The following is a 13,678-nucleotide window of genomic DNA, read 5'->3' on the forward strand; positions in this document are numbered from 1 at the left end:
ATGGTATAACTCAGTTATATGTTACAAAATGACGTTGGAATGAGGGAGATTGCTAGAAGGAATGAATTTCAAAGCATGATAGGTTTTCTGAATACAAACGGCTTCTCTTCTAGGATACAATGTTTCCCATTCTAATTGGTTTACTAGGTAACGAGGTTTTGATCTGCAGCCAGTCCCTTCTCCTCCTGCCAAAATCCTTGAGCTGGCTCTGCAGAACCAATGCATTCTCCTGGTTGGCTAGAATGGAGCTTTCTTCAAAGACGAGCTTCATTCACAACTGCAAACCCATGGGATCGCTTATCGGGGTTTGAGGAGGGAAAACCAATCTTTCTTCAGGAGGGGGTCTGGTGTGTTGCTGGGGTAGCATAATATTGGAGCGAAGGCACAGGACCGGCCGGGCTCCCTGTCAGGTGCAAGTGAGACCTTGTTCATGTGCCCCCTCCCCCCGTCCTGTCATAGAATCATAGAATCATAGAGTTGGAAGAGACCACAAAGGGCCATCCAGTCCAACCCCCTGCAAAGCAGGAAACACCATCAAAGCATTCCTGACATATGCCTGTCAGGCCTCTGCTTAAAGACCTCCAAAGAAGGTGACTCCACCACACTCCTTGGCAGCAAATTCCACTGCCGAACAGCTCTTACTGTCAGGAAGTTCTTCCTAATGTTTAGGTGGAATCTTCTTTCTTGAACTTTGAATCCATTGCTCCGTGTCCGCTTCTCTGGAGCAGCAGAAAACAACCTTTCTCCCTCCTCCATATGACATCCTTTGATATATTAGACACATGTCTATCATATCACCCCTTAACCTCTTCTCCAGGCTAGCCATGGGGGGGGGGGAGGTAGGACCCTGAGTCAGCCAAAACAGTGGGGGTGGGGACATTTTCAGAAACACACATCGGTGGGGGAGTCTTATTTTTGAAACTTACAGTAGGGGAGTCAGGGTTGGGACGGGGCAGGTGAGGGGACACTAAAGGGAGACTATGAAGGTCTATTTAACAGAAAAGGGTCCATTAAACTCAGCTAGTGTATATATATATATATATTGAGAGAGAGAGAGAGAGACAAGGGATAACACCATTTAGGGTTGTCGTAAGTCACTGTTCCAAGCCCCAAAGGCGCATCCCAACTCCGGTCTACTCTGCAGGGCTGTTGTAACGGGGAAACTCTACGTCACAGCCCTGCCTCCCCCACGTGGGGAAATGGGTGTGAAAATGACCGGATCCCCCCCCCCTCTCCTGGCAATGGATTAAAATAGATGAAGGGGGAGGACTTTTTCGGAAGTGGGGGGGGGGAGGTCTCTTTCCCTGCCGTCTCCCGGGATCGAACCTGGGACCTTTTCAGGAAAAGAATAACAGAGCTTGTTTTGGAAGGAGGAGAATTTGTGCCTTCTGGGAGGGAGGCGTCATTTATTCCTCCCCAAGGGTCAGTGAGCTCCGCTTCCTAGAGAGGCAGGGAGGTTTGGAGGCGGAGGGGCCTCCATTCACATTCCCGGAAGAGGAGCAGGTCGGCAGAGGAGGAGGAAAAAGAGGTGCAAAAGATTGGGAGGGGGCGGGGGAGATTTGGGGTTGTGGGGGGGGGGGAGAAGGATGTGCTTTTCCTCCCCCTGAATCTCCAAACAGGGCAGCTGGGAAGGGAGGGCAGGATTTGCGGCGGGGGGGGGGGTGAAAGGAAAGAGGGGAGTTCCCCCCTCCCCCTTCCTTCTGTGGGTCAGGAGATCCCACCGCCCTTTATATTACAGGAAAGGAAATGGGAAGAGAATAGCGAGCGGGGGGGGGAGGACTTGGCAGCACCCCCCCGTCTCCCTCCTCTTCCCCCTCCTTGCTCACCTGGCGAGGCCCCTCCGGATGGAGAGGTGGGGGCGCTTGGGAGAGATTTGGAAAGAAGAGAGAGCTGGCCAGGGGGGGGGTCTCTGGGCAAAGGGGAGACTGGGGGGGTGGAGGGCAGAGGAAGTTGGGGGGCAGAGAGAGGAAGGGAAGGATCCCGGGGGGAGGAATGGAAGCCATCTTGGAGAAAGAGAGAGAGACTTGGGGGCTGCCTGCCTTGACTTCTCCCTCCTGACCAGGAATCTCCTTTGAGTAGACCAGGGAGAGATCCCTGAACAGGAGGCCTGATCCACCCACCCTCTCCTCCCTTCAAGCTCAGTCCTTGCCCTGCCAGAAGTCCCAGGTCAGATCCTGCATGGGGCGCTGGGGGCTGTTATAGGGAGTCCAACCATGGGGGGAAAGAGGAAAGGGAGGAAGCCCCCTTTATTCTTTCCGCCCTTTGAGACTTTTGTCTTGGCAACTACAGTCTCTCCCACATGCCTTTGTTTCTGGGGAGAAGCATCTAAAGGGTTCCTATCCAGAGATACCTGTGCCCAACTCCTTCTCTCCATTCCACCAATATTCCCATATTCCATTCCAATATTCCCACTATAGTACAGTATATCTTTTTTTTAAGATAATTTTTTTTGTATCACAAAACAAACTAATAATCACAATAAAACAAAATACATTAAACAGTTAATCATTTGTTATAACATTGTGGTGGAGTCTCCTTCTTTGGAGGTCTTTAAGCGGAGATTTGACAGCCATGTGTCAGGAATGCTTTGATGGTGTTTCCTGCTTGGCAAGGGGTTGGACTGGATGACCCTTGTGGTCTCTTCCAACTCTAGGATTCTAAAGTTCGCTTCAGCTTAAGTACAGACTTCTGGAACCAATTGTGTACTTAAACCGAGGTACCACTGTATTGCTTTTCACTATGTTGTTCTCTATCACATATCCTATAAGACTATACCTTTTAATAGAATAATAATTATTATTATACCACTCCACCTAAGTTGTTATCTTTTATAGTTCAGCATGAGAACAAAAAAGAAAATACATATAACCCCAACCTAAGTGAGCAAACATTTTAAAAAAGAAAAGAAAATTCCCCCTTATTTCATAATCATATATAACCACAATTTTGACTTCCTGTTAATCCATAATGCATAAATTATATTTTAAGCATGAATGTATTCCCGTTGTTCTATATTCCACTAACTATTTATCTACTACATTCTTACAACAGTATGTATCCTTCATATTATTGTCCAACTCATTCTTTCTCCACTATCACTCAAATGCCGGCTAGATATTCCCACTATATCAGATCTCACGTCTGTGGGATTTAAGAGATTGGGAAGACTGCTATGGAAATGGGTGGGTTCCGGTGTTTGCCCCTTAAAAGCCTGCAGCATTATTATTATTATTATTATTATTACTATTATTGCAATTTCAATGTGGCTCGTGGGCCAGATAAACGGCCTCCGTGGGCCGGAGGTTGCCAATGCCTACTCTATCCTCTCATCCAGGGGAAGGTGCTGTCCCATTGCCAGTGTCCTAGACACAATGCAGCAGCCTCAGGAAGTCAGTGGTGCAGGATTATTTGGGAATGTGTGCAGTTGGACTGTATCAGGAAGATCTTGGAGATCAGGGAAGAAGGAGGAGGAAATGAAATACAGATATTCAGGGTTTTCAGAAGAGGGGGAAGAAGGGGAAAGTGTGTCCCACCAGATAAGGCTCCCCTCATCCCTGGCCATATGCCATCTTTCCTTGGGATGATGGTACTTTGTGTCCAAGCACATCTGGAGGGCCAGAGATGCCTCACCTCAGCATAGAAGGTTCCCCTCGGGCAGTGGTGTCCAAAGAGGGCCAGATTTGATGAAGGGAAGGGCCGTGAGGGCCTGTCAAAGGGCCAACCAAAGTTGTGGACCTTTTTTTAGAGTAGAAGTTGAAAAGTGGAACTTTATTTAGACTTTTACCACAGGAAATAAACTGCCACAGGGGCCGGATCAGGCCCCTGAAACGGACTTTGGACAAGCCTGCCCTAGGGGCTCAGGGGCTCAGTTACTTGGGAGTTGGTGGAACTGGATCTGAAGGGTTCTTGAGACCCTAACACTATGAATCCACGGTGCCCACACTCAGCAGCGCAGAAACCCCTGCCGGCCCCTAGGGAAGAGCTTTTAAAAGGAAATTGTTCACCCCCAAAGTTGCTTGCTTAGGAAGGTACAGTGGGTACAGCACTTGCAGCGCTGTCCCTCCCTCCCCCCGCCCTGACTTCCTGCACTGCTGCCCACACTAAAGGTGTGTGTGGATGAAATATGTGGCTAAAATGTCAGATTTTTTAAAAATCGGATAAATGTCAGAAATGTGGAGAAGTAAAGGGAGACATGTACCACATGTGGTGGGCCTGCCGAAAAGTTAAGGAATTTTGGAACCTCATTTCTGACGAAATGAAAAAGATCTTTAAGGTAACGTTTGTAAAAAGATAAGAAGTGTTCCTTCTCAGAATATTAGGTAAGAACATTCCAAAAAATAGAAGAGAAATGTTCTTATATGCCGTATGCGGCAAATTGGAAAGGAAAAAAGATACCTACAGTAAGGGAATGGCAAGATAAACTCTTAGAATTTGCTGAACTGGCTCAATTAACAGACAGGTTAAGGGGAAATACAAAACAATCATTCATACAAAAGTGGGACATGTATAAGAAATATCTGCAAAAATATAAGAATGATACAATCTCTATGGTGGCATTTGATTGACTTGTATAAATATAAATATTATGCGATTAAATAAAGGAACTGGATATGACATGTTATAAGAATATACTAAAAATTGAGTAAGAATAGGATAACTTTCAATGTTGTAAAGGTAAAATACATCGGGAAATGTCGGGAAGTCAGCAATGTCTTAATCCTTTTTATTTTCTTATATAGATGGTTTATTATTATTATTATTTCTAAGTTAATTTACATTTATTATGTGAGATAGTGTTAAAATGAATTTAGGGGAAGAAGAAATGCTGTAGTTAATAGTTTGTTACAATTGTGATTAAGTTTAAAGAAGTATGAATTTAAGATAGTAAATAAAGATTTACCTGAAAGAGAAAAAAAGAAATCTGTGGCAAAGGTTCTAATACACAATCATGGCTGAGAAAAACAGCTGTGGAATATGAAACTGGTTTGAAGACTGGCTTCTTCTTTACACTCAGGCGGAAACATCACTGGTTTCCCTTCCTTTCTCCAGAGTAATCTTCTTTCTTTTCTTTCCCACAATCAGTATTCTTCACCTTTAATAGTCACCTTTTCAGCGTCACACATATTTTCATATTGTGATCTTCAGATGAAGAGAAATATACAAATTTAATAAATAGTTTCCAGTAGGAGCAAAGGGGGAAGAACAGTGAGAGAGGCTTGGGCTGGGATTCTCCACTAAGATAGGCCAGTGGCAGGAGGCAGGTGCGAGACTCGGCGGCATATAATTATTACCAATAGTAATTGGGGTGGGCGTTTTAATCTGGGATTCCCAGCAGTCAGGCTCCAGCTGCTTTCCTTCTGCATCTCCAGCTCTCTCCATGCAATGATGCAAGGCTGAGAGAGATAGAGTTCCAACCCCAAAAACATTCTCCTACCTGAGCACTCCTTCAGCCAACTACAAGCACCAAGCCTTGTCACTGGACTTATATATGGGTCTCCCAAAATGGTCAATATGCACCTCCAGAGGCCAAAGGGAGTGTGCAGATGATTAATAAAGATCTAGAGGCCGAAGGGGACAAAATGTGGTCCAAGGGGTGGGGGATTATTGTGCAGAGGATGAAGAACTTCATGATGAATTAGGACCCTGATGAATAGTGGGCAGGTTCATAGACATAGAGCAGCTCCCTTTCCAGTGAGAAACCACTTTTGATAAAAAGTAAACCCCACAGTTCAACCGTATTCTAAGATAATGCTTCTGAACTGCATTACCATTATTTGACATTATTTCATTTGTATTTCCTAAAAACTGGGAACATGGAGGACAAGAGAGAATATACAAGATGTTAAAATAAGAGCAGGTGCTAACTGATGTGTGTAATATTCCTTTCTTCTCTTCCTAGAAAACAAATAGGATTTCCTCCCCTCTTCACCCCCCAAACCAGACAATGGAGAAGACAGTCAGTGGAAAGAGAGAGGAGAAGCAGTCTGAAAGTATGGAGTGTGAGAAGAGCTTCAGTGACAGTGGAACACTAAGAAAACATCAACGGACTCACACAGGGGAGAAACCCTTTAAATGCATGGAGTGTGGAAAGAGCTTCAGTGAGAGTGGAAAACTTAGAATTCATCAACGGACTCACACAGGGGAGAAACCATTTAAATGCATGGAGTGTGGAAAGAGCTTCAGTAGAAGTGACAGCCTTAATTTACATAATCAAACTCACACAGGGGAAAAACCATTTGAATGCATGGAGTGTGGAAAGAGCTTCAGTCAGAGTGGAAAACTTAGAATTCATCAACGGACTCACACAGGGGAGAAACCATTTAAATGTATGGAGTGCGGGAAGAGCTTCAGTCAGAGTGGAAACCTTAGAATTCATCAACAGACTCACATAGTGGAGAAACCATTTAAATGTATGGAGTGTGGAAAGAGCTTCAGTCAGACTGGACACCTTAGAATTCATCAACAGACTCACACAGGGGAGAAACCATTTAAATGTATTGAGTGTGGAAAGAGCTTCACTGAGAGTGGAACACTAAGAATTCATCAACGGACGCACACAGGGGAGAAACCATTTTACTGTATTGAGTGCGGGAAGAGCTTCAGTCAGAGTGGACACCTTAGAATTCATCAACGGATTCACACAGGAGAGAAACCATTTGAATGTCTGGAGTGTGGAAAGAGCTTCACTGACAGTGGATATCTTAGAATTCATCAACGGACTCACACAGGAGAGAAACCATTTAAATGTATTGAGTGTGGAAAGAGCTTCAGTCAGAGTGGACACCTTAGAATTCATCAACAGACTCACATGGGGGAGAAACCATTTGAATGTATGGAGTGCGGAAAGAGATTCACTCAGAGTGGACACCTTAGAAACCATCAACGGACTCACACGGGAGAGAAACCATTTAAATGTATTGAGTGTGGAAAGAGCTTCACTGAGAGTGGAACACTAAGAATTCATCAACGGACGCACACGGGGGAGAAACCATTTAAATGTATTGAGTGTGGAAAGAGCTTCACTAAGAGTGAAAAACTAAGAATTCATAAACGGACACACACGGGGGAGAAACCATTTGAATGTCTGGAGTGTGGAAAGAGCTTCACTGACATTGGAAATCTTAGAATTCATCAACGGACTCACACAGGAGAGAAACCATTTAAATGTATTGAGTGTGGAAAGAGCTTCACTAAGAGTGGAACACTAAGAATTCATCAACGGACGCACACAGGGGAGAAACCATTTAAATCCATGCAGTGTGGAAAGAGCTTCAGTCACAGTGAAACACTAAGAATTCATCAACGGACGCACATGGGGGAGAAACCATTTAAATGCATGGAGTGTGGAAAGAGCTTCAGTCAGAGTGGAGCACTAAGAATTCATCAACAGACTCACACAGGGGAAAAACCATTTAAATGCATGGAGTGTGGAAAGAGCTTCAGTCGGAGTGGAACACTAAGAATTCATCAACAGACTCACACAGGGGAAAAACCATTTAAATGCATGGAGTGTGGAAAGAGCTTCAGTCTGAGTGGAACACTAAGAATTCATCAACAGACTCACACAGGGGAAAAACCATTTAAATGCATGGAGTGTGGAAAGAGCTTCAGTCGGAGTGGAACACTAAGAATTCATGAACGGACGCACACGGGGGAGAAACCATTTAAATGCATGGAGTGTGGAAAGAGCTTCAGTCGGAGTGAAAAACTAAGAATTCATAAACGGACACACACGGGGGAGAATCCATTTGAATGTATGGAGTGTGGAAAGAGCTTCAGTCGGAGTGGAACACTAAGAATTCATCAACGGACTCACACAGGAGAGAAACCATTTAAATGTATTGAGTGTGGAAAGAGCTTCACTAAGAGTGGAACACTAAGAATTCATCAACGGACGCACACGGGGGAGAAACCATTTGAATGTATGGAGTGTGGAAAGAGCTTCACTGACAGTGGAAATCTTAGAATTCATCAACGGACGCACACAGGAGAGAAACCATTTAAATGTATTGAGTGTGGAAAGAGCTTCAGTCAGAGTGGGGACCTTAAAATTCATCAACGGACTCACACAGGAGAGAAACCATTTAAATGCATAGAGTGTGGAAAGAGCTTCAGTCAGACTGGACACCTTAGAATTCATCAACGGACTCACACAGGAGAGAAACCATTTAAATGCATGGAGTGTGGAAAGAGCTTCACTGAAAGTGGAACACTTAGAATTCATCAACGGAGTCACACAGGGGAGAAACCATTTAAATGTATGGAGTGTGGAAAGAGCTTCAGTCAGAGTGGACACCTTAGACACCATCAACGGACTCACACAGGAGAGAAACCATTTAAATGTATGGAGTGTGGAAAGAGCTTCAGTCAGAGTGGAGCACTAAGAATTCATCAACAAACTCACACAGGGAAGAAACCATTTGAATGTATGGAGTGTGGAAAGAGCTTCAGTCAGAGTGGACGTCTTACAAAACATCAACAAATTCATACTGGGGAGAAACCATGTAAGTCCTAGGGTGGATAGAGGTTCAGTTGTGGTGGAAGTCTTACAAACCACCTAAAGACTCTGAGGCGTAAGAGCTGTAAGAGTGGAAACTCTACAAGCCATGAATTAACTCAAAGAAGGGAAATGGTTTAAATAGAAGGATTGTGGATTCTGCTTTGGTTATTATGGAACGCTTTTAAGGTGCAGAACCTCTTTCTCTCCGAATTGACACTTTCCTTCACATCAGTAACAGGAAATCCATCTTAAAGGCATGCAGCGTATGTGAGCTTCTGTTTTTTGTATGTAACATTGTCTAGGCATGTATTTAAAGTAATGAAGGTAACATTTCACAATAGTAAGCATAGATGATAGAAGGAGTTGGAAATGTTTGTATCTGGGAATGGAGAGTTGCCCAAAGGGGAGCTGTGACTGAGGGTGTTGCTTTGTAAGCAGAGTTAGATTAATATTATAGGAACAGCAGCATCACTCCCACTGTTATAATTGTAATAATGGAACCATGAAGACACAGAAAGACTATAATCATCTACTTATATGCCCAAAGTAATCTTGAAAACCCTCATCTATTCTTTTGATTTATAGATATATTGTGTATAGATATATTTGGTGGCAGGAGAAATAAAAGGGGTGTTTAGTGGCATAACCAGGAAAGGCTCTGTTCCTAGCTGCACATCTTGCATGAGGAGGGAAGGGGGGGCACAGGGAAGAAGGGGCACATGGGGGGGCAGCTGAGGATCTGAAGAGTTGGGTTATCAGACTGATAAGGGTCCCTCTGCTCCAGCTCCCTCCCCTGGTCTTCTTTTATCTCCCAGAATTTGGCCCTAAAGACATGAGGGGTCCATATAGCCACTCTGATTGAAATGCTATCCATTTCCTCAACAGTTCACCTTTTCATTTTGAAATAATAAATATATCCAGAACTTCTAGGCAGAGAAAACAGGACTGGAAACAAATCAACAAACTGAAATATTTATTCATTGCTTTTGAAATATGGGCTACACAGAAGCCATTGGGAAAGTTTTGCGGATGAATAAAGGATCTTTTCCTCCACGCAGACAGATACAACCCTGCTTTATGTGCTTTATGTGGATGAGAAAGGTGTTTGGGGTCTCTTCACAACTAAACTTCCCCAACAAGTTTAATGAATTGTCTTTGGGGTTAAGGAAACACCTGAGGGGTCTCTTCCTGCAGTGCAATGCACGGAACTGAGTAAGGCTCTCTCCAAAAACTGGAGAGGGAGGTGAATGGTTTTTGGTAAGTGGGGTGGAGATAGGAATTAGTATGCCTGACACTTTGCTGGCAGGGGGTCTCCTTGAGCCATGCAGATGCAAGGCGAGGCAAAGCAGGACGCCCCCCCCCCCAAAAAAAACTACCCTGACTCAATCCTGGAGTTTGTGGGAGGATTTTCAGCCAAACCACAAGCCCCTCTGTCAGAGGTGATTTAGCTGAGATTCCTGCAATGTAGGGGGTTGGGCTAGATGACCCTTGGGGTCCCTCCCAACTCTAGGATTCTATGATTCTATAAAATCCACGATTACTGGACATCCAGAAGCAAAGGCACCAGGGAATTACAGAACATGTATAGAGGGAGCTATAACTATTGAACCATGGGCAAGACATTTCATGTGAGTAAATCATATACTTTTATTGTTTACTTAAACACTCTGAGAGCAATTTCTTTGTTAAGAGGGAAACATAAAAGGGAGAAAAGTAATGTAAGTCTGCCTAAGCATCTTTGGCTATCATAATTGTTCTCAAAAGTTAAACATATTATCCAAAAAGCTTCTAAGGATAAGCTTCACATGGAGGTAGCACCTCATGGAGGTAGCAAACCGTATACTTAAACAGTCTGAGAGCAATTTCTTTCTTAAGAGGGAAACATAAAAGTGAGAAAAGTAATATAAGTCCATCTTGAGCTATCATAATTGTTCTCAAAAGTTAAATTATCCAAAAAAGCTTGCAGCAATTCCTTCCAGCTGAATTATAGCAGAAGAGACTCTTGGCAAAGGAGCTGAGCTGAGAAGGTTTAAAGAAGAGGCTGTCAGGAAAGGAATCCTCCATTATCTGAAAATGAAGGAGAAGGGAGCTGGTGAGCTGGGAGTATGGAGGCTGAGCACCTTCTGGGCAGGATGAGGCCCACCACACCCCTTTGCTGTGGAAATGCCACCCTCCCCCATGTATTTTGGCTTCCCTTGCATTTGTCCCTGAGCCCATGAAGGGAAACGGGTTCGACTCACATGTGGCCCCTGCGACCATTCATCCTCATGGCCTTGAAGAAAAGGATGGTGCCAGCAATTATGCCCAGGATGCCAAAGGCCAAGCCCAGGGCACACAGCACGTTCTCCATTGTCTTCGGGATGGGAGAGGGCGCCTTGGAAACTGGGATAGAGAGAGAGAGAGGACAGCCGTAAGGAGGGACTCTGTTTCTTTGCGTGCGTTCAGCAGAAGAAAGAACCCAGGAGTCCTGGCACACCCACCCCACAGCCTTTAATACACTGTTGTTTAGTCGTTTAGTGAGGAACCCCTGAAGGGGGCTGAGCACCTTACTGTCTCCTACATCTAGGAAGAGCAGAATAAATATGCAAAAAGTGCCAATGTACTTCATTTGCATAAATTACTCTGATATTCAAAACGTGTTTCTTATAAGCCAAGAATCTGGGTTACTGAATTAAAGTCCCAGAGAAAAGCCCCAATCCTGCCCGGTGCTTACCCCATGTCTTCTCCATCTTTCCCTCTGGGATGCCCCAGTGCTCCACTTGGCAGACGTAGATGTCTCCCTGCTCAGGGACGAAGGGGAGGTAGGAGAACTTGCGGAAAGTGTTGTCCACGCTGGGGTAGAAGTCTGTCTCCTCCACGCCCTCCGAGACCTCCTCGTTGTTCTTCAGCCAGGTGACGTTCAGCACTGGGGGGGAGAACCTGTCCACAAAGCAGATGAGGACGTTGGGGTCCCCCAGTTCCACGGCATTTTCTGGGTACACAGTGGCCAAAGGAGCAACTGAGGAAGGAGATGGAGAAAGAAATGGGATTAAAACCCATTTTCAGCAGTCTATAAATGGAAAGCATAGCAATTAGCTGTTAGGCTGATCTCTCCCTTGGTGTCCCCATATTATCAAAGAAACAGGCTACAGGCTGAAAAGGAAGTTTAAAACATATATTTGCTCACAATCAAGCATTCATCCTCAGCACCAACAGCATTAAAACAACAGACAAAATATTTGATTTCATATCAAAAAACAACTTCAGGCATGTGCCTGAAATTGTAGCAAGTGGGGGCCTGTCTGCTTCCATCATTGGTCAAAGGAAGAGAGAGACGGAAATACTACTTTCTCCTACCTCCCCGGGTGAGGGGCGGGGAATAACATCACCCAAATTCCTCTCTACCAATTACATTTCTATGGTCTGAGTCCCTCTATCACCAGTACAGCTCTGTGGAGTTGACCCCTTCACATGCTAACTAGCAAGAATATGCATTGTGAGATTTGACTGCAAAATCTCCCACACCATGTGCCCTACATTAACTGCTGTGGGTATTTTTGCACCGGGTGTTCAGGTTTGGGAATGCCTCTGAGCTTGTATAAAGTGCAATGCTGCCCCTCCCATCAGGTTTTTATTCCCTTTTAGCCTGTCTCAGTCAGCCAGGGGGGGCCTGAAGGGTCTTCCGTGTCGGAAGCCAAGAGACCACCCCCTGCCTGCCCCCCCCCAGTTCTCTTCCCTGCCCCCTGGCATGTCCTACCGTTCAGGGCACGGGTGCGGTTGCTTCGCTTCATGAGCACCTCCATGTTGTTCTTCATGACGGCGATGTTGGCCAGGGCGCCCTGCACCTCGAAGCTGGTGAAGCGCTGGAAGTCCGGCAGCCTCCAGACATTCTGCTTCTTCTCCCAGTCCATGTGCAGGATCTCCTCGTTGTCAAACTCCAGCAGGAACTCCCCGGACTTCTTCTCCGAAGGGAAGCTCTCCTGGAAGAAGTCCAGCTCCACCAGGGTGTCCTCCACTGCAGGGGTGGGAGAGAGAGGGGGAGGCTTTAGGACCCTGCAGGAGGATGAGGGAGAACCTGCCCCATTGCTAGGAATGGGGCCACCACCAGGAAGGCTCTCTAAGGAGGAAGGGCTTGATCTGACCCCAAACACACACACATGTCAATTTTATAATCCTCTCATTTCACAGCTATAACAGCCCCAAAAGGTGATCTTGGGGTGCATTTGTGTGGAGGGAGACTCTGGCAGATAGAAAATTGGAGTAATCCTTTGAGAGACCAATGCCTGACTCCTCACAGGGTTATTGAGCTCCTTGCCCCAACGTTAAACGAAGAATACAAGGTTTTCCTTTCAGTTTTTAAGGATTTTAGTCTGAGGTTCCGCCAGACTTTCTGGCCCCTTTTGTGCTCTGTCTTCCGGGGGGGGCATTAGGGATGTGGGGGCGGGGGCTGATGCCTTTTGGGGTGACCACTGGGGGCTTCTGAACCAGGCAGGTCTCTGTGGCAGCCTAGCCTATAAAGGAGAAAGAACAATTATGGTTCCCTCCTTCCAACAGGAAAAGCTAAAGGCACAAATCCCGAACTTTGAAGCAAGGCAGTGTGTGGGGGTGTGTTGCACCGAGCCCCCCACCCCTTAAAAACAACAACACCCTGCACCGGCTTAGTTCAGGGATCAGAGCCTCCCTTCCCCCGCCTCCCAGCACTCTTTTCTTTTGGGGGGGGCGTCCAATTTCCTTCCTCCCGCCAACCCCTCCGTATTCCCGGGTGCAGATTCTGCACCTGTCAGGGGGAGGGGGCTTCTCCTCCCTGTAGCCCAAGAGACCCCCCCAGCTTTGCCCACAAGCAACGCCCAGGGGCGCAATCTTTCTCCCCCAACCCCCCGGCTTCTTTGTAGGGACCCCTAACCCCCCTCCGGGGACCCCTCCCCAGGCATCTCCCCCTCCCTCCTGCGCCCCCTGACCTTTCAGGGCTCAGGCCCTTGGCGGGGCGAGGAAGAGGGTCGCCCAGAGGCAGCAAAGGGCTCTTCCTCCTCTTCCTCTTCCTCCTCTGGGCTCCATCTCTGCAGCTCGCTCCGAGGGGCGACCACCAAAAGGGGCGATTCCTTCCAGCCCGAGTCCCCCTTGCCCCTTCCTGGGGATGCTCGTCCTCCAAGTGGCTGTGGGGCGGGGGCGGCCAGGGGGTGACTTTGGCGGATCAGAAAA

General features: G+C 46.2%; 2 protein-coding genes across 2 annotated transcripts; one reads left to right on the top strand and one right to left on the bottom strand.

Moving 5' to 3' along the window:
* The first annotated feature begins 1,020 nt into the window (after positions 1-1,020).
* Positions 1,021-8,459, top strand: LOC132591780 (uncharacterized). The gene is given in 3 exon segments (XM_060272204.2): positions 1,021-1,528; positions 5,900-8,216; positions 8,219-8,459. Coding segments are annotated over 2 exon segments (2,310 nt in total). The 5' UTR covers positions 1,021-1,528; positions 5,900-5,944; the 3' UTR covers positions 8,257-8,459.
* Positions 8,460-10,736: 2,277 nt separating this feature from the next.
* Positions 10,737-13,630, bottom strand: LOC118077481 (HLA class II histocompatibility antigen, DR alpha chain-like). The gene is given in 4 exon segments (XM_060271145.2): positions 10,737-10,882; positions 11,214-11,498; positions 12,237-12,494; positions 13,438-13,630. Coding segments are annotated over 4 exon segments (786 nt in total). The 5' UTR covers positions 13,535-13,630.
* Positions 13,631-13,678: the final 48 nt, after the last annotated feature.

The sequence above is a fragment of the Zootoca vivipara genome, chromosome 2 (genome assembly GCF_965207765.1).
Source record: "Zootoca vivipara chromosome 2, rZooViv2.hap1.1, whole genome shotgun sequence".
NCBI lineage: Eukaryota > Metazoa > Chordata > Lepidosauria > Squamata > Lacertidae > Zootoca > Zootoca vivipara.